The sequence below is a fragment of the Callithrix jacchus genome, chromosome 12 (assembly GCF_049354715.1).
Source record: "Callithrix jacchus isolate 240 chromosome 12, calJac240_pri, whole genome shotgun sequence".
In the NCBI taxonomy this organism is placed as follows: domain Eukaryota; kingdom Metazoa; phylum Chordata; class Mammalia; order Primates; family Cebidae; genus Callithrix; species Callithrix jacchus.
Genome location: NC_133513.1, coordinates 24,934,213 through 24,954,110, shown reverse-complemented (window position 1 = coordinate 24,954,110; position 19,898 = coordinate 24,934,213). Strand labels below are relative to the sequence as shown.

The following is a 19,898-nucleotide window of genomic DNA, read 5'->3' as shown; positions in this document are numbered from 1 at the left end:
GCTTCGGACTTCAAGGCTGTAGTCTCATGAGGTGGGATTACAAGCTCCTGCTACCTCTCCTGGCCCATTTTGGTATTTTGTTATCACAGCACAAGCAGATCAACATGATGCTTACTCTGCCTAAAGTCCACCCAAAACACTGAAAAATAAATGTTGATTGTTCGTAATGTGCTAATCATTTTACACGCAATGTTTTATTTAAGCCTCACAACTCTGTGGAGGAGAGTGCTGCGATCATGTTTCATTTTACAGATGAGGAGACTGAGGCTTGAGGCTTAGGGGACTTGCCCAAGGTTCTAGAGCCGTTGGCCAGAGTTAGATCTTGAAAATCAGCGTTCACTCACCCACCCACAGGTAGCCTCCAGGAATTCAAGTAGAGGGACACACTGATTTGAACATTTTTGGGAACAGAACACCTTACTAACTTCCAAAGGTGCAGGGAGATCCTCCCTAGTGGCTCAAGTGTGGATGAGCTAAGTTGAGAGTCCAAGATGGACATGAGCCAGTTTGGAAACCAGGGAGTGAGTTTGTGTAGGAAGCACCCAAAAGAAACAAAACACCCCTGGCTCGGTGGGTTACGACAAGGCAAAACCTTTAATAACATGAGTGCTTATTACATTAGCTGCTTCGGGGCTCTGACATCTTTGATTTCTGGTCATGTTTTTCTAACATGTAAAGGTGAATGCCTTCCTCAGGGCCACCTGGGAGGTGGTTGGTTTCCTGAGGATTTGTGTGAGTAGACAATGGGGACACCTATGAACGCGCCTGATGGGGATTTGGAAATCCCCTCTGGCCACCACCCATGACTTTTAGTAAAGTCCTCTTCGAAGGAGGGAAGAATGTGGAGGTCCTTCCAGTAAAGAAGGAAGAAAGGAAAACATCTGGCACAGATACACAGAGAGAGGAATGACATTAAGGGATTGGCTTGAAAACTTAGGAAGGGATGGAGGGATTAGGATTTGGAGGGTGAGGGGCAAATGTGGGAGAGGGCTGAGTCCATTTGGTTTCATTCTTTGTAAAAAGTAATACCATCACGAGGACCATGCCATGCAACCTCAGAGACATCTCTGTACACTTCCCCCAAGGCTGTGCTGGGCGTGGGGCAGAGGTCAGAGGTCAGTTCAGACGGGCGTGGTGCGCCTGTTGGCCGGATTATTATGCAGTGACTCTTTGAACTCTTTGGGTGTGGAATTGTGGAACTGTAGAAAAGCGTGGTCCCGGTCAGAGTTGAGGAGGGTCCCCATGGTGATCTTTGAGGGGTCCCGGGAGAGAGTGAACATCGAGATGTCAGTGGAAGGGATGGTGTGGAAGCCTTTGCTGATTGGGGACAGGTCTCGGGATCTGGGTTCGGTGGAGCGAGAACTTGACCGCCTCCGGAATCGATACCTGTAGGGTGGGAGGCGGGCAAAAGTAGATTTCTTCAGGAACTCCGAGTGGGATTTGGCTCGTAACTGCTGATGTTTTTCAATATAGATGTGCACGGCAACCACTCCTACAATTTCTGCGATGATGAAAGAGAAGGCTCCGAAATAAAAGGACCAACCATAGGAGTAACTTTTTTTGGAGTCACGTTGCCCGGGGTCTCCGGCATTGGCTGATATATAAACTATGATGCCAATGATGTTGCTTAACCCTGAGAGAAGGGGAAAAGAAAAACACGTCTTTTATCAAACTCAGAGAGAACTGTCACATTCCATCTTAAAATATTTATAGAAAATGTGGAGGGTAACGGGGAGAGAGGAGAATGGATTATAGCTGGGAAATCTAACCACAGAGCTCTTTTGCATGGTCTGTCACTTGGGAAATGAAGAATTCTGCTGCTCAGTTGCAGGCAATGTGTATTCAGCTAAAGAGTACACCCTACTCCTACAGCAAGTACAGTAGAACTCAGAATGCGCTTATTCTTCCCCGAGAAGCAATTCATCTCGTCAACACTTAATCTTTGGCACTAAACCATGAAGACTGTAAAATGAACAAGATACATGTCCCCGCCCTTGAATTCTTTATTATTAGTAGCAAAGACTGACATGTAAATGCAATTACAGGAAAATACAGTAAGAGTTTATCGGAGCCACATAAAAATGGTTCAGGAGCAAAAGGAGAGAGAAAGACAGCACCTGGCGCTGAAGATGAGGTGACATTTGAGCCAGATCCTGAAAATTAAAGAGGGGTGAGCCAGGAGATGAAAGACGGTTGACGATGGCATGTGAGAGAAGGAATTGAGAATGAGTTACTAGGGTTCTAACTTGCATGCTTGGGAGGCTGGTGGCATTTTGAGCTCAAATAAGAGGCAGCAGAGAATCCAGGTTTAGACAGAAGAGGAGGTTTGAACACATTAAGTTGGAAGTGCTTATGGAAACTCCAAATGGAGCTGCCCAGTGAAAATGTATGGGTCTGGAGCTGCAATTTGGGACAATAAATAAACCCATGGGGAAGAGGTGGGAGCTCACCAAGTCTTTTTATCTGCACAGGATATGATAATGCTTCAGATCAGCTGTTGTTTGAGCACCAGGCACCAGGACTTGGGGAACAGGAAGCTGTTACTTCCAACAGGCGAGCCTTGCAGACATAGCTTCTCCAAGTGCCAATATTGCTGGAAATAGCTGCTTAGCCCACTAAAGAGGAATCAATTCTCCAGGTGGCGGTCAGTAGGAGCAGGAGGTTTGGAGGGCTATACACATCTCTGCCTACCTTTCTCATGTTCTTGCTCTGAAGGGGATATGTCTCTTTTTGTTTCTTTGTTTCAAGGGCCTCATCCAGGGCTTGGTGCCAACAATGACTCATGGAGGTTGTTGGTACACCAGCTGGCATCTCTTTGCCTCCAAATTTAGGCTACCTGTAGGGTGGTGCTAAATGGAGGTTGTCCCTCATTATAGTTTCCGACAACAGTTGGTGAGTAACCATTTCCAGGAGCCTCCTGAATTCTCACTCCATTCCTTGAATGTTCTATACTCTTTGAACTTGGGCATCCCCAAGATCTCCCTACAGTCCAGCAACCAAAGGGTTAAAGCTTGGTAGGGCAGCAGACACAGGCCTGTGCTCCAGTGCCACCATTCTGATTAGCTGGTGCACATGCATTAGGGTTATTAGTTTTGTTTTGTTTTGTTTTTTAAGAGATGGGTCTTGTTCTGTTTCCCAGGCTGGAGTGCAGTGGAACAATTATAGCTCACTGTAGCCTCAACCTCCTGGGCTCAAGGCATCCTCCCTCCTCAGCCTCCTGAATAGCTGGGACTATAGGTAGGTGCCACCAAGCACAGCTAATTAAAAAAAAAACTTTCTTTTTTGGTAGAGATGGGGTCTTGCTATGTTACCCAGTCTGGTTTTGAACTCCTGGCCTTAAGTGATGCTCAACACGTTGGTCTCTCCAAACATTGGGATTACAGACGTGAGCCACCATGCCTAGCCTCAGTACTTTGAATAGGACTTCTGACTATACTTCATCTAAAACTTGTCTCCAGAGTACAGAGACAAAATCTGCTTCTCTCCTGCCTCCTCTGGGCTCTACCCAGCACAAACATTCAGCAGGTAGGCAGCAAGTTCTCATCACTGAGCTATTTCTTATTATGGGGGTTGACACATCCAGCTCTGTGTCAGGCTGCAAGAAACCACAGGGTGACAAACGGCTCCTCTTCCTGGAGTGTCAATTTGGCTTGAAGATGAGTAGGGAAGACATATTCTTTTATATTAAAATGAACAAAGATATAGTAAGGAGGAGAAGGCAGAATTCACATGAATTTTTAAGTTAAATGGGAGGCAGACTTCAAAGACATCTCAGCTCAATGAAGGTGGCTTCTATTGATGCCCCCTGACTCCCCCAGGCCATGTTTTCTCTATCCTCAGCCAGCAGGAATATTTTGGTGGCAAAGTCTGAAAACTTCCCAAAGGAAGTCTTTCTGGGGGCAGCAGAGGGTAGAGCGGGGTGGGGAAGGAAAGAAAGAAGTTCAAAGAGAGGCTCAGATGTCAGACTAGGCTGATAGGAAGCCAAGCAAATTGCTGGTTATCTATAGGGTACTTACCATGTGCCAGGCACTGCGCAAAATCTTTATATATATCATAACTATTAATTATTGCAACAGGCTCACTTAAAAAAATGATTCCACACAGACACAGAGAAGTGCAGTTGGTACTATTATTATTTGCCGTGTTATAGTCAAGGAAAACAAATTACAAAGAGTTGATCACATTTCCCAAGGCCTGATTGGTGAATCCAGGACTGAAATCCAGGGGGGCTGCAAGCCACTCTTTCTCACCATGTCGAGCACAGCCATTAAATTAAAAGTAATTGCAAAAACCACAATTACTTTTGCACCAACCTAATAGAAAATGGTTGAAGTGGGATTTGAATCCAGAACTCTTAGCCATGGTGGATTCAGATTTCAGTAACAAGGCTTAGGGAAAACAAGAAGTGAATAGGCAATTGCTTTGTCCTGCTTCCAGACTATCAGCTCCCTGAGGGCAGGGACTACGCTTATCTCATTCCTTGCTACGGCCCGGATCTCCCAGCCCAGAGCCTGATTCATAGCAAGACAGCAGTCCATATTTGTTGAATGAGTGAATGAGTGGAGTAGGTATGAGAATCAAATGGCATACGATAACAGCTACTACGTGTTGAACACACACTGGATGAGGGGCACCACTCTGGGCACTTTATCTCTACCAACTCATTTAATCCTGTTAACAGCTTCAAGAGGTGGGGCCATTATGATTCTCTTTTTTCAGATGGGGAAATAAATGAAGCACAGAAAGGTTAAGTGACTTGCCCAAGGTCACACAGAAGGAAAGTAGTGGAGCTAGATTTGCACCAGGCAGCCTGACCAGAGCTCATGGTCTTGAGCATTCTGCGTAATATCTGATACATAGTAGGTGCTCAGTAAAGAATTGTTTTCTCTGTCTTCCCCCCCCCACCCCCAGCACTCTTATTTACTGATTTAAAGGGTTGTTAATTGCTTGGCTCAAACCATCCACCTTAGTGCAAGTTGGGCAAAAATGAGCCTTAGAGAGTAGTAAATCATCTACTCCTTCCATTTTAGAGGTGGACAAACAGGATCTTAGGGTTCTTTGGGGAGATCAGTGAAAGGGTCTAGGATTAGACCGCCACCCTCGGCCTTCCGTCAGGGCTTCCTCCATGGACTCACACGCTTTCTAGTTCCTATGTGTCTACTCTACCTGCCTGCCACCTCTCACAATGCCTCTTGTGAGAAGAAAGTTGCTGGTGACACACTCTTCCCTAACAATCCCCTTGGGGAACGAAATAATGATCTTCTCTTGTTCTTAGAAAACTCTCACTTCAGCATAACACTGGTACCGATCCTCTGGACCCGGCAGCACCTGGGAGGTCTGGACACAGCCACCTGGGTGCTATGACAGGAACTGTGCCTCAAGATAAAACAAGTCCCTAGGTTTGCAGGTGCTAACATCTGTCCACACAGAGCAAAGTAGAGGCCACTGCCACCTGTGGGCTGATCTCATCCCCCTGGGGCAAGATGGCAGTTTTGTTTCTGGTCTGTTGCTGGAGTCAGTTCCTAGTGACTCAGCTTTAGACAGTCTTACTTTCTTATCTCACAGAAAGGGAAGGAGTGGGGAAGGAATTTGAGCAAGGTCTTGTGGGTTCCAGATTTTGGAACTGTATTGTTGCTGCTTTTCTAATAGTAGAAAATAATACTGTGCTTTCTCTGTTCAGTCTCTGTGTCCCCACCCAAATCTCACCTTGAATTGTAATAATCCCCAGGTGTCAAGGGTGAGGCCAGGTGGAGATAACTGAATCACGGGGGAGTTTCCCCCATATTGTTCCTGTGGTAGTGAATAAGTCTCATGAGATCTGACGGTTTTTTTTCGTGTGTGTGTGTGTGATAGAGTCTCACTCTGTCACCAGGCTGGAGTGCAGTGGCGCCATCTCAGCTCACTGGAACCTCCGCCTCCTGGGTTCAAGAGATTCTCCTGCCTCAGCTTCCCAAGTAGCTGGGATTACAAGTGTGCGCCACCACACCCACCTAATTTTTGTATTTTTAGTAGAGATGGGGTTTCACCAGGTTGGCCAGGATGGTTTCTATCTCCTGACCCTCCTGCCTTGGCATCCCAAAGTGCTGGGATTACAGACATGATCTGATGGTTTTGTAAAGGGGAGTTCTCCTGCACAAGATCTCTTGACTGCTGCCATGTAAGATGTGACTTTGCTCTTCCTTTGCCTTCCACCACGATTGTGAGACATTCCAAGCCATGTGGAACAGTGAGACAATTAAACCTCTTTCTTTTATAAATTACCCATTCGTGGGTATGTTTTTATCAGCAGTGTGAGAACAAACGAATACAGTCTCCTTCCAGTAAACCCCATGCATTTGGTACTATTATGATTACGATTATGGTTTTGAGACAGGGCCTTGCTCTGTCACCCAGGCTGGAGTGCAGTGGCATGATCATGGCTCACTGCAGCCTTGACCTCCCAGACTCTAGCCATCCTCCCACCTCAGCCTCCTGAGTAGCTGGAACTATAGGCACCCACTAACATATCTAGCTAATTTTTAAACTTTTGTGCAGATTGGGTCTCACAATGTTGCCCATGGTAGTCTTGAAGGCCTGTGCTCAAGTGATTCTTCTGCCTCGGCCTTCCAAAGTGCTGGGATTACAGGCATGAGCCACCAAGCCCAGCTGCAGTTGGTACTATTATTATTTGCCATGTTATAGTCAAGGAAAACAAATTACAAAGAGTTGATCACACTTCCTAAGGCCTGATTGGTGGATCCAGGACTGAAATCCAGGGGGGCTGCAAGCCACTCTTTCTCACCATTTTATACTCTCCGACACTGTCCCCATACCAATCAATACTCTGCCATCACCTTGCAGTCTGAAAGTCACCACCAGAGTCCAGTGCCATCTTCCTCCATCCATGACCTGTTCTTTGCTTCTCTAAAGCATTTCATCCAGATGGCACTGATCCACCCCAAAAGGAGTCGGGTAGGAAGAGATGGTAAAGGGTTGAAAACAAGGATGAAGGATGAAAACTCAGAAGGAATCAAAGAAGACAGGCCACCAGCGAAGGGACGGAGGTGGAGGGAGGCGAGAGAAGGCAGAGAACAGGCCCTTTTTGTGAAGGGTGTCCCTCAGCACCCTTGCCACCCTGTGGCTTCTTCTGGTTAGGGCTGCTATGGACTGTAAGGTCTTCCTGGAGAGCATCTTGGGCTGCTGGTTTTACCTTGTTCCCAGAGATGCTTGGAATAATATGAGGATTTGAGCACTTCAAATGCTGGATGGGGCTGGACTTTGGTGATGACTTTCAAACTTTGCAGGGTGATGGCAGAGTATTGATTGGCCCAGGAATAGTGGAGGAGATTACACAATGGTGAGTAAGAGGCTTGAATAATAGTTAGCTGGGAAACACATATCTCAAAGGGCCAGAGGTTGTATATGAACATGCCCAAGTGAACACTAAAATGCAACTCTATATTTTCACAATTACTTATTTAGTGACAGGACCTCACTTTGTCACCCAGGCTGGAGTGCAGTGGCATGATCTTGGCTCACTGCAGCCTTCACCTCCTGGGCTCAAGTGATCCTCCCACCTTAACTTCCTGAGTAGCTGAGATCACAGGTGTGCACCACTATACCCAGCTAATTTTTTAATTAAAATAGTTTTGATTTTTTGAGATAGCGGTCTCACTATGCTGCCCTGGCTGGTCTTGAACTCCTGGGCTCAAACGACCCTCCTGCTTAAGCTTCCCCAGTCAAAGTGGAACACTTTAAAACACACAATCAGTTCACACCCATCATATATGTAAGTAGCAAGCCTGTATGTACACTCCTGTTAATCTCTCTCTCCTTCTCTCTTTTCCCTTTCCTGCCCCTTTCTCCTTCCCCCTCTCTCTGTTTCAGTCTCAGGTGATCCTGCCATCTGGTTTCCTCCCTGTCTTTCCCTCATGCCGGCTTTAGCTAGAGTTTTGACATCTTTGATTCTAATGAAATTCTTTGAGTTCTCATCCTTAGCACAACAACTGGAACATTTTCTTGCTCCTTCCCTGGAAGGGAGCTCTGAATAACATTGCTTCCTCCGTGTTGCCCTGGCTTCGGTTTGGTGTCTGTGAAGATCTCAGGGCTGGGGCCAGACACTCACCTGCAGAGACAAAAAAGATGCCCGCGCTGAGAATGACATTGTGTCTGCTGCGGTGAAACTCACTGGCTGCCACACAGAGCCCACCGAAGAACAGCAGCGTGACACTGAGGATGGGGAAGACACTGGAGGCCCTCACAGCTCCTGAGGAGAGAAAAAGAGAGGCTTCTGCTTGCGCCCAGCCAGCCCCTGGGGTCCTCCCACTGCAAGCGTAGGGGTGCCTGATAGGAAGGCCGCACGGGAAGAGAGCAGGGCCCATGTTTGACGTGGGTATGAGATCAGGTGCTCAGAGCCTGTGCTTAGAAGGAGTCTTGGCATTTGGGGTTGATGTTCTGCAGTCACCAACCTGAGAGTCTTAACAAGTTTATAATCAAACGTGTGTTTTGTAAGTGAAGTCTGATGGGACAATGGCACGTGCTTTGGGGCTAGGAGCTTTGACTTATGTGGCACCCTACTCCCTACCTCCCCACCTATCACCAACACCTTCCCACCTCCCTGCCTCCCTGGAAAAGGCTCTCAAATGCCCACTCTCCCTCTTCAGCCCAACGACTACACCAAGGGCCCCTCTTTACCCTTGGTAGGAGCCCAGGCAAGGACACAGGGAGAGTCAGAGTTGGGTGCCAGCCCCAGGTCCCTGGGAGGGTTTGCACTCACCGGGAGAATGTCCCTGCACCCAAGGAGGGTGATATTAAATGGCAAATAGAAAACACCATGATAGACCAAGAGTGATCACAAAAAAAGGAGTTTTTTTTTTGTTTTGGTCTCAGGTTATTTGAGATGGTGCTTATTCTGTCACTCAGGCTGGAGTGCAGTGGTACAATCACGGCTCACTGTAGCCTCAACCTTCCAGGCTCAGACGATCCTCCTGCTTAGCCGCTCAAGTAGCTGGGACTACAGGCATGTGCCACCATGTCCGGCTGATTTTTGTATTTTTTGTAGAGATGGGGTCTTGCTAAGTTACCCAGGCTGGTCTAGAACTCCTGGCCTCAAGCAGTCTTCCTGCCTCAACCTCCCAAAGTGCTGGGATTACAGGCATGAGCCACTATGCCTGGCCTAAGAGCACAGGATTTTCATTTCACACTGGACCCTGCAAACGACGCAGCCAGCCCTGTGTACAGGGACTCCCATCAGACCACATACTGCTCATTAAAATGCAGAATCTTTCCCTGTAGGCATCTACATTCGTGTCGTAGGGAGAATAACAACACCCATTGAACACCCATTTAGTCACGAATGAACAAATGAATTTGCTTATTCATTTGACAGATATTTCTTGAGCACCTACTAGATGCCAGGTGCTGTGGCAGGTGCTGCAGTCATAGCAGAAATGTTTAACCACAGCAAGGGCACAGGCACTGCTCTTCAAAAGAGATACCGGCTGAGGGGTCAGAGCAGAGTCCTGGATCCCTAAGGTCCTGGGAGAGGGGTCCCCTGTGGTGGGGGTACCAGTATTTACCCGACCAGTATAAGAGTATTTCCTGGTGGGTCCAGCCCAGAATACATCAGCTGAATAAATTCCGTGCTCACTGGTGTACCAAGAAGCCAGGGGTCCTGTCCTCATGGGTCTTATGCTCTAGTAGCAATGACAGGCAAGATCAGCTGCGTAAGTTACAGGGCCTAGTGCAACACAAAAAATGTGAGGCCCTAGCTGGGCACTGTGGCTCACGCCTGTAATCCCAACACTTTGGGAGGCAGAGGTGGGTGGATCACCTGAGACCAGGAGTTCAAGACCAGTCTGGCCAACATGGTGAAATCCCATCTCTACTAAAAATATAAAAATCACTAGCTGTAATCCTAGCTACTCAGTAGGCTGAGGCAGGAGAGTCACTTGAACCCAGGAAGTGGAGGTTGCAGTGAGCTGAGATTGCGCCATTACACTCAAGCCTGTGCAACAGTTTGAGACTCCGTCTCCAGACAGACAAACAAACAAAAAACGGTGAGGTCTCCTGTTCCAGAATTGTTAAGAATTTCAAGATGGTGACAGCAGAGCATGGAACCAAGGGTGAGGTCCTTCTGGGGGCAGAGCCCTGTTGCACTTTGGGAGGTTGAGGCGGGAGGATCACCTGAGGTCAGGAGTTTGAGATCAGCCTGGGCAACATGGGAAAACCCCATCTCTACTAAAAAAATTAAAAATTAGCCAGGCATGATGGCATGTGCATGTGTTCCCAGATACTTGGGAGGCTGGGAGGCTGAGGTAGGAGGATCACTTGAGCTGGGGAGGAGGAGGCTGCAGTGAGCCGATATGATACCACTGTACTTCAGCCTGGGCAATAGAATAAGACCTCATCTCAAAGCAAACGAACAAACAAACAAACAAACGAACAAACCCAGAACCCAGGGAAGAGCCCTTCATGGACTGGGGTGGTACACCTGAGGTGGTAAGGCATGGCCAGATTCCTACTTTATATTTTGAAAGTAAAGCCAACACAATTAGCTGATTGGCTGTGGGCTGCGAATTGTGTTTCATCCTAGGTGCTGAGCGAATGGAGGATCCGCTCCTGACCAAGGACACATGCCAGGGAGTGGGGGCCAGGGAGGACATGAGTTTATTTTGACTCAGGCGTTTAAAGCTTAGTTGACATGACTCAGTGTTCAAGCCTTCACCTTTCATATTCACTGTGTTTTCTGCCTGTTTAACCCCAGCCATCTTCATTTGCTACTGCGCTTTCATTTGTTTGATTGTTTGTGTTTTCAGTTTTCTGAAAGTCTGGTAATTTATTTAACCTGTGGGCCCTACAGGGATGAAGGGGGAGACCTGAAGTGGGGGGCTGAGGGCACACAGGGGTGAGGTTCTCTTAAGAAAAGATGGAAGGGATTTTGCTTTGGTTTTGAAACTGCCCAATTTTCTTTTCTTGTCTTGTCTTCTCTTTTCTTTCTTTTTTTTTTTTTTTTGAGAATTAGTCTTGCTCTGTCACCCAGGTTGGAGTGCAATGGTGCGGTCCCAGCTCACTGCAACCTCTGCCACCCAGGTTCAAACAATTTTCCTGTCTCAACTCCCTGAATAGCTGGGACTACAGGTGCATGCCACCACCCCTCTCTAATTTTTTTGTATTTTTAATAGAGATGGGGTTTCACCATATTGGTCAGGCTGGTCTCGAACTCCTGACCTCAGATGATCCACCTGCCTTGGCCTCCCAAAGTGCTGGGGTTACAGGTGTGAGCCACCATGCCTAGCTGAAGCTGGTCCACTTTTCTAACAGGCTGGATGCCCATGAACTGAAGCTTGAGAAAGTTACATGTGTAAGTTTCAATGAAATGAAGTGCGCATGCTGCCTGCTGGCTAAATCCTCTTCCTTTCCCCTCCTGTTTTTCTTCCCAGTTATACCAACCCTTACTTTAGTTTGCGGTTGGGGTGGAAATGGATTTGAGGGTTCGTCTTCCATCTCTCTGACTGATGTCATCAGAATAAAACCTTCTTCCTCGGCAACACTCCTCTCAATGATTGGTTTCCTATGGGTGAGCAATGGGACCTAGACTGAACATTTGCTAACAGTTTTAAAGTGGCTGTCCCAAATCACCAGACATGGGAGCTGGGCAGTCAGAGTTGCAGATGAAACTGCATCCCTATCACTCCTCTGCTGTAATGGTAAAATTTTTGGAGGCATTTCAAACTGCCTGGAAATCTTGCTGGGAGAAGCCAGGTGTTGGGGAGGAGAACCTGACTGCTCTGATCTCTGGGGGCGTGATTAGTGTCCTTGCTGAGTTCTGGCCTGCTGCAAAGTCCTGCAGTTCTCTGCTACTATGCGGGCTTGCAGGAGGCAGAGCTGGCTCCTGGTTTTTTTAGCTCCCAGGTCTAGGGGGCCATTCCAGAGTTCTGGGGTTCTGTATGTGAGTGTGACTTATTTTTAATGGGCCCAGTTGTGGGCACAACTTATTCGTAATTTGTAAAAATGTGCACGTATGACCTGTGGGTTTTCAACTGGATTCTTGCCTTGGGCCCCTGTAAATATGTTGCGGGGAGGGTCTCTTCCCTGTTTGGGACTTGTGGACTAATCTTAAAAGGATCATTTGCATTGTATTTGAACCCAAAAATTGCTTGAATTTTCAATGTAGTGAGTGTAATGAATAAAAAGTGAATACCTTAAAAAAAAATCAAAGGATAATTAACCTTTGATGTGTGCCCTAAGGAAATGATCTGAATGCTTGAAGCTATTGAACTGTGTTGGTTACAAAAGGGGATATTTGGGCCTGGCCCAGTGGCTCACGCCTGTAATCTCAGCACTCTGGGAGGGCCAAGGCAGGTGGATAGTTTGAGGACAGGAGTTTGAGATCAGCCTGGGTAACATAGAGGGATCCCATCTCTACAAAAAATGTAAAAAGAAATTAGCCAGACATGGTGGTGATCGTGCCCCTGCACTCCAGCCTGAATGACAGAGCAAGACCCTATCTCAAAAAAAAAAAAAAAAAAAAGAGTTTATGTTTGAAACCTGCGGATGGGAGATACGTAAATGTGATCTTCCCAAGTGGTGCAATCGTCATTTGGGAACCCATTGGTGGGGAGACCCCATTCTTTGCCCCACAAATGAGATGCAAGTAGATTCTATCAACTCTGACTATAAGGGTCTGCCTCAGACAGGAGATTTTCTGCTCTCATTTTCTCCTAAGTCAGTGGAAGATCACCTTGCATTTGTTGTAGCCCAGTGGGCACAGGGTGACTTCAGATCGAGGAGGTGTTTATTGTCTTCCTTCCCTGTTTCTCCTCCCCACACTGTGTGGAGCTAAGTTAGGGTCTTAAGGGTGGAGACATAAGCTTGTTCAAGTGTAGCCTCATCATCAGAGTTTGAATAGGGCTTTCTGAGTCCAGTGCTGTGTTGCGGGAGTCTTTAGTCAACAGAAACCTGTGGGCTTTGAACCTTCTGCTGTCAGAGATGTTGGAAACAGAGCAACTCCCTCTTGAATAGGGGCTGGGTAAAATGAGGCTGAGACCTGCTGGGCTGCATTCCCAAGCACGGGATGAGATGGGGGTCAATACAAGACACCAGCCACAAAGACTCTGCTGTAAAACAGGACAAAATAAAGAAGCCAGCCCAAACCTGCCAAAACCAAGATGGTGATGAGAGTGACCTCTGCTAGTCCTCACTGCTCATTATATGCTAATTATAATACATTAGGATGTGAAGAGACATTCCCACTAGAGTCATGACACTTTACAGATGCCATGGCAATGTCAGCAGTTACCCTATTGTCAAAAAGGGGGAGGAACCCTCAGTTCTGGGAATCGCCTGTCTCTTCCCTGGAAAACTCATGAATAATTCACCTCTTGTTTACCGTTAATCAAGAAATAACCATACTATACAAGGTCAAGCAGTTCATGCCACTGCTCTATCAAGAGAGTAGCCATTCTTTTATTTCTTTACTTTTCTAATAAACTTGCTTTCACTATACTCTGTGGACTCACCCTGAATCTTACTTTTTCTTTTTTTTTTGAGACAGATTCGCTCTTGTTTCCCAGGCTGGAGTGCAACGGCGTGATCTCAGCTCACCACAACTTTTGCCTCCCGGGTTCAAGCTATTCTCTGGCCTCAGCCTCCTCAGCCTCGAGTAGCTGGGATTACAGGCATGCACCATTATGCCTGCCTGATTTTCTATTTTTAGTAGAGACGAGGTTTCTCCATGTTGTTCAGGCTGGTCTCGAACTCCCTACCTCACTCAGGTGATCCTCCTGCCTCGGCCTCCCAAAGTGCTGGGATTACAGGCATGAGTCACCGCGCCCTGCTCACCCTGAATCTTTCTTGTGTGAGATCCAAGAACGCTCTCTTGGGGTCTGGATCTAGACCCCTTTCCGGTAACGCTGCTATGTATGGGTTTACGCAGCAGCTTACCGCAAAGAGCATAGGAAAGAAAGGAAACAGCAAAAAAGTCGATATGCAGAGTCCCAGTCCCTCCAGGATTGTGGGTCAGGACAGGGATCAGCAGCGTGAACACGGGTCAGGCAGGGAGAACCCTGTGGGAACACGCTTCAGGCCCTATGTGGCTGGATCAGGAATTCTAAAATTCCCAGCAGGAAATTGGTGTGCTCATTATGGCCTCTCCTTAACCTGAGCCCGATTCTGCTGCTATAGGTGAAGCTTCGGTGGACTGTGGGCTAGGGGGTGAGGAGAGAGGAAGGGAAATCTTCTCAAACCGGAGAAAAATACCTTGTTAGAAAAACCACGGGCCTCTCTGAAGAACTTAAAATCAGCTATGTAAGTTGTGAAGAAGTCACAGTTCTATTTAGTCTCCAACAGGGCAAACATAAAAATGTTTTATCAACATAAAAAAGAAAAACAAAGAAAATTTTGGGCACTGTGGTAAAACCCCACTGAAGACTAACGCCATTCTCTATTGAGAACATGCAAGTAGTTTGTGTCATCTCCCAAACTTGGTCAAGCCACATCTCTAAGTGTGGCTAATTTTTCTCCTCACACCAAATCTTTTTGAACTGCTGATGTGAGAGGTGGGAAGAGAAAACAACTTTTATCTGAGTAATGCAAGTCCTTCTAATTATCAAGCCCAGAGAGAAATGAGAGTGATCACGTCCTACTCGCCTCTCTGAGCTGCATACTCATCTCTTGAAATTGTTTGCTTGTGCCACAAGTATCATAAATTAACCTAATAACGCTGCATCTGACACTATCCTCCACACCCTATAGCCAATCACTATTCAATATTATTTCTGTAAATCAAGGAAAATTCTTTTTTTTTTTTTTGAGATAAAGTCTTACTCTGTCATCCAGGCTGTAGTGCAGTGGTGCGATCTTGGCTCACTGCAATCTCTGCCTCTCGGGTTCAAGTGATTCTCATGTTTCAGCCTCCCAAGTAGCTGGGATTACAGGTGTACACCACCATACCTGGCTAATTTTTTGTATTTTTAGTAGAGACGGGGTTTCTTCATGTTGGTCAGGCTGGTCTCGAACTCCTGACCTCAGGTGATCCACCCACCTTAGCCTCCCAAAGTGCTGGGATTACAGGCATAAGCCACTGTGCCCCACCCCAAGGAAAATTCTTGACAAACAACTTTGTATCAGACCATTCCCTGTCTCTTTTTCTTCACCTTTCAAAATCCACCTGTTACTGCTGCTTATTGGAGTTTACATTTGGGGCGACTTGGATCTATGCTACCAGGTTGCAATCTTGACCCAAATAAATTCTCTACTTTTATTAATTCTGCCTTAGCTTCTCCCTTTCAGGTTAGTAGGGGATTGAATAAATTCTAGTGGATGGATTAGGACTGAAAAAGGATAAATGATATGTCTATATTTTATTTATTTGTTTATTTACTAAGACAGGGTCTTGCTCTATTACCCACGAAGTAGCGCAATGGCACAGTCATGGCTCACTGCAGCCTCAGCTTCCTGGGCTCAAGCAAACCTCCCACCTCAGCCTCCCAAGTAGCTGGGACTAAAGGTGTGCATGACTGTGCCTGGATAATTAAAAAAATGTTTTTTCTGTAGAGTTGGTGACTCGCTATGTTACCCAGACTGGTCTTGAACTCCTGGCTTAACTGATCCTCCCACCTTGGCCACCTAAAGTGCTGGGATTACAGGTGTGAGCCGTTGCACTTGGCCTCGTTATCATTTTGAGTGAACTCAACACACATTCTTGCTGAGGAAATTACATTGAAATCCAAATCAAGCTCTCTCTGTGCCTCCTGGGCCAATGGAAGGCTCATCTCTGCAGTGAATTTTGCTATTGCTAATCCCATGCAAGAAATGGGAGCTAATGCATATTACTGCCTCCTGACTGTGTGTTGGGCCCCAGACTAAGAGTAATATGATTTAGTTTACTTAATTTTCATGACCCTGTCAGATGGATGATATTATAATCTGCATTTCAGAAAAAAGTAAGAAAGGAACTAGAGAGGTAAAGCCACTTGCCCATCTAGTAGAGTCAAACGCGGGTCAAAGCCCAGGTTCCAGAGGCCTTGGCTCAAAGCCACCACACTCTATTGGCTCCTACATGCTGTAGTTGTGACAGTTCCTGTCATATTCAGGTAACTGACCTCAGAAAAATCCTACAGAGACATTGGCCCTGTTCCAGTAGAACTGAAACTGGAGGGAAGTCAAAGGAGAGGTGAACTTGGCTTTGTATTAAGCCTGCGCCCTGCCCCTTGGGACCTCACCCATTAGCACCTCACCTCACCCATTAGCACTCTGCCATTAGCACCTCCAATCAACCCTCTGGGGAAGGTGAAAACTTGCATTCAAGTTAGAGAAAGTTCCTTAGATTTTTCTCCTAAACTAAATAAAAAGAACCTTTCAGTTTCGACTCACTTACTTTCCTTCCCTCCCTCCCTCCCTCCTTTCCTTCCTTCCTTCCTTTCCTTCCTTCCTCCCTCCCTCTTTCCTTTCCTTTCCTTTCTTTCCTTTCCCTTCCTTCCTTCCTTCCTTCCTTCCTTCCTTCCTTCCTTCCTTCCTTCCTTCCTTCCTTCCTTCCTTCCTTCCCTGCCTCCTTGTTTCCTCCCTCATTTATCTTTCTCTTTTTTTCAGAGACAGGGTCTCACTCTGTCACCCAGGTTGAACTGCAGTGGCATGATAATAGCTCACTTCAGCCTCAGTCTCCTGGGCTCAAGTGATCCTCCCACCTGAGCCTCCTGAGTAGCTGGGACTGCAAGTGTGTGCCACCTAACGAAGCTAATTTTCTAAATTTTTTGTGGAGATGGGGTTTTGCTATATTGGCCAGGCTGATCTGGAACTCCTGAGCTCAAGCAATCCTTTCTGGCCTCTGCCTCCCAAAGTGCTGGGTTTACAGGCAGGAACTATCCCCCAACCCACCCCTGGTTCTTCTTTCTATTTCTAATTCATTGAAACTAAAGAGGATTGGATCTCAGAACCACTTGAATGTCTGTGTACTGGCACATGAGGCTCCATTGCACTTATCCATTTCTAGGGAAGGATTCTGAGGAACCTCCAACTCAGAGGCAGCTGGGTGATGGCAGGGTCCCATCCCTTCCTTCCAGAGAGACCCGAGAAGCCGGGGAACTTACGCAGGAGATACTCAGCTGTATCCTGTTCGTAGTCAGCATCTTCAGGGAAGTGATCGATTTTCTTGCACACGCCTCGGAAAGCCCCTGTGGAAACAGATAAGGGTTCTGAGCCTAAAGGAGGAGACAGAGCTCCTGGGGCCCAGCCTGGGTGTCCACCCCTATGTACGGATCCTTTCTCCAGTTGTTGGTGGCTATAGGGTTGTTGCTGGACTGGTAGACCCAAGAGCACTTCTGGTTTTTTTTTTTTTTCAGAGACAGGGTCTCATTCTGTGGCCCAGGCTGAAGGGCAGTAGTGCAATCATGGTTCACTGCAGTCTTGAACTCCTGGGCTCAAGTGATCCTCTCACCTCAGCCTCCCAAGTAGCTAGGACTACAGGCATGTGCCACTATACCTGGCTAATTAAACTTTTTTTTTTTTTTTTTAGAGATAGGATCTCACTCTTTTGCCCAGGCTGGCCTCAAACTCCTGGTCACAAGTGATCCTCCTGCCTCAGCCTCCCAAAGTGTTGGGATAATAGGTATGAGCCAATGGGATCAGTCACCAACAGCATGTTTCTTTAGGGCACAAAAAAGAGACCAATAGAGACAAAAGATTAGCAATACAAGCGGGAGGTGGGTATTTGCTGCTTTTTAGATTTGGCATGATGTTGGGATCCACTTTAGAAGGGCAAAAAGAAAAGAAAAAAAAACCAAAACATAAAATGAAACATAACCACTAATTATGAGGACTACCCTATCCTTCCCCTCTCCTCCAGTCAGTGGAGGAAAACTCAGTTGGAATTCAAGTACATCATTTTTTCTGCTCATTACCAATGAGGAAACAGAGCTTAAGAATTTTTCTTGAAATCGCTCAGGTAAGTAGTTACTTAGGTTGGTACAAAGTTGTGCAATCAATTTGTACCAACCTAAATAGAATTGGCATTCCAACCAAGAGCTGAATCCAGGCGTTCCAGAATAGTCCACTCTCCCCAACAGTGTTCATATCTGACCACAGGACCCTCCCTTTCCCTCTCTGCCCTTCCAAAGGATCACAGCTCACTGTCCCTCACTATGAGGCTCCTACCTTCGGGGGCCTCAGATTTGCTGAACATGCATTTTGAACACCTGTCTGCATTTGCTGTCTTTTTTGTTTTGTTTTGTTTGAGACAGAGTTTTGTTCTTGTCGTCCAGGCTGGAGTGCAACAGCACTATCTTGGCTCACTGCAACCTCCACCTCCTGGGTTCAAGCAATTTTCCTGCCTCAGCCTCCTGAGTAGCTGGGATTACAGGTGCCTGCACCATTCCTGGCTAATTTTTTATTTTTAGTAGAGACAGGGTTTCACCATGTTGACCAGGCTGGTCTCGAACTCTTGACCTCAGGTGAACCACCTGTCTCGGCCTCCCAAAGTGCTGAGATTACAGGCATGGCCCCACATTTGCTTTCTTTCCCTGTTTCAACATAAGCTTGACTTAACTTGGTGTGGATGTTTAATCGTTGTTTTGGGTGTTGGTTAACTAGACAGTTAACCAGTCTCTGGGGGCAGTTAATAGCTCTGCCAATTCTTTTACAGGACAAAAAATTTTCTGGAAATTATGCATTCTTGTCCCTTTCCCTGTCTATGTAGCTGGCATGAGATCGGGCAGGGGGCAGTGGGAAATGGACAAGGTTCAGGATCAGACAGAGCTCCATTGGTATTTCGGAGCTGTTATTGTAAGAATGAAATAAGGACATGGGATAATTTTTGCAAAGCAAAATTTAGGCATGTCATAATAATGGCTGACACTTATTAAGTGCTTCCAATTGGCCAAGCACATAGCTGAAACCTTACCTCCCTTATCTCATTTATCCTTGTTTACCACCCCAGGAGGTGGAGGCCATTAATACTGACATTTGATAATGAGACAATGGAAAACCACGGAGGAGATGTGTCACAGCTGGTGAGTGATGGAATTGATTTTTGGGTCCAGGTTTCAAAGGCTGTGGCTTCACCATTACACTATGAATAGCAGCCATTATTATGACTACTATCATGATGTCTATTATGATCTCGTAAAAATAAGAGTGTCATATATTTAACTACTATAAGTAGGCTCCAGGCCAGAGTCATTTCATAATAAATGCCTTGGAATATGTAGAACATCTCCTTTGTTCTGCCTCTCTGCTTACCAGGCAAAGAATAGACTCAGAATCAGGAAGGAGGTTCAGGAGAGAAGACTCAAGGAAATTCTTAGAAAAAAGACAGACCCATAATTTCTTCCCTGATATTGAAAGAAAGGCCTTATTTATTCTTGTTCATATTTTAGAGTTTCATTCATATATTCCTGTTTGGTTTTAAGGCCCACCACACCCGACCCTTTCCAGTTGACTGAATAAGAAATCATAATAAGTAACATACGTTTGCACCTACTATATGCCAGGCACCATTCTAAGCATTTATGTGTTTTTGTTTTGTTTTGTTTTCTGAGACTGAGTCTTGCTCTGTTGCCTAGGATAGAGTGCAGTGGCACGATCTCGGCTCGCTGCAACCTCCGCCTTCCAGGTTCAAGCGATTCTCGTGCCTCAGCCTCCTGAGTAGCTGGGATTACAGGTGCACAGCACCATGTCCAGCTAATTTTTGTATTTTTAATAGAGACAAGGTTTCACCATGTTGGCCAGGCTGGTCTTAAACTCCTGACCTCAGGTGATCCACCTCCCAAAGTGCTGGGATTACAGGTGTGAGCCACTGTGCCCGGCCACATTTATGTGTTTTATCCTCTTTAGCTATCTAAATGACTTTATGAGGTGCCTATGTTATAATGAGGCAATGTTATTAACATATTGAGGAAATAGAAGCTTAGCAAAGTCACTGATTT

At 46.4% G+C, this 19,898-nt stretch overlaps 1 protein-coding gene across 1 annotated transcript in view; it reads right to left on the bottom strand.

Annotated features, from left to right (window-relative positions):
* Window positions 1-575: 575 nt before the first annotated feature.
* CACNG3 (calcium voltage-gated channel auxiliary subunit gamma 3) overlaps window positions 576-19,898 on the bottom strand; it is a 104,910-nt gene continuing 85,587 nt past the window's right edge. The window contains exons 2-4 of the mRNA XM_002756002.5: window positions 17,067-17,150; window positions 8,105-8,245; window positions 576-1,633 (exon numbers count right to left, since the gene is read on the bottom strand). Coding sequence (XP_002756048.1) covers window positions 1,122-1,633; window positions 8,105-8,245; window positions 17,067-17,150 — 737 coding nt within the window. The 3' untranslated portion in view covers window positions 576-1,121. The remainder of the gene's footprint in view (window positions 1,634-8,104; window positions 8,246-17,066; window positions 17,151-19,898) is intronic.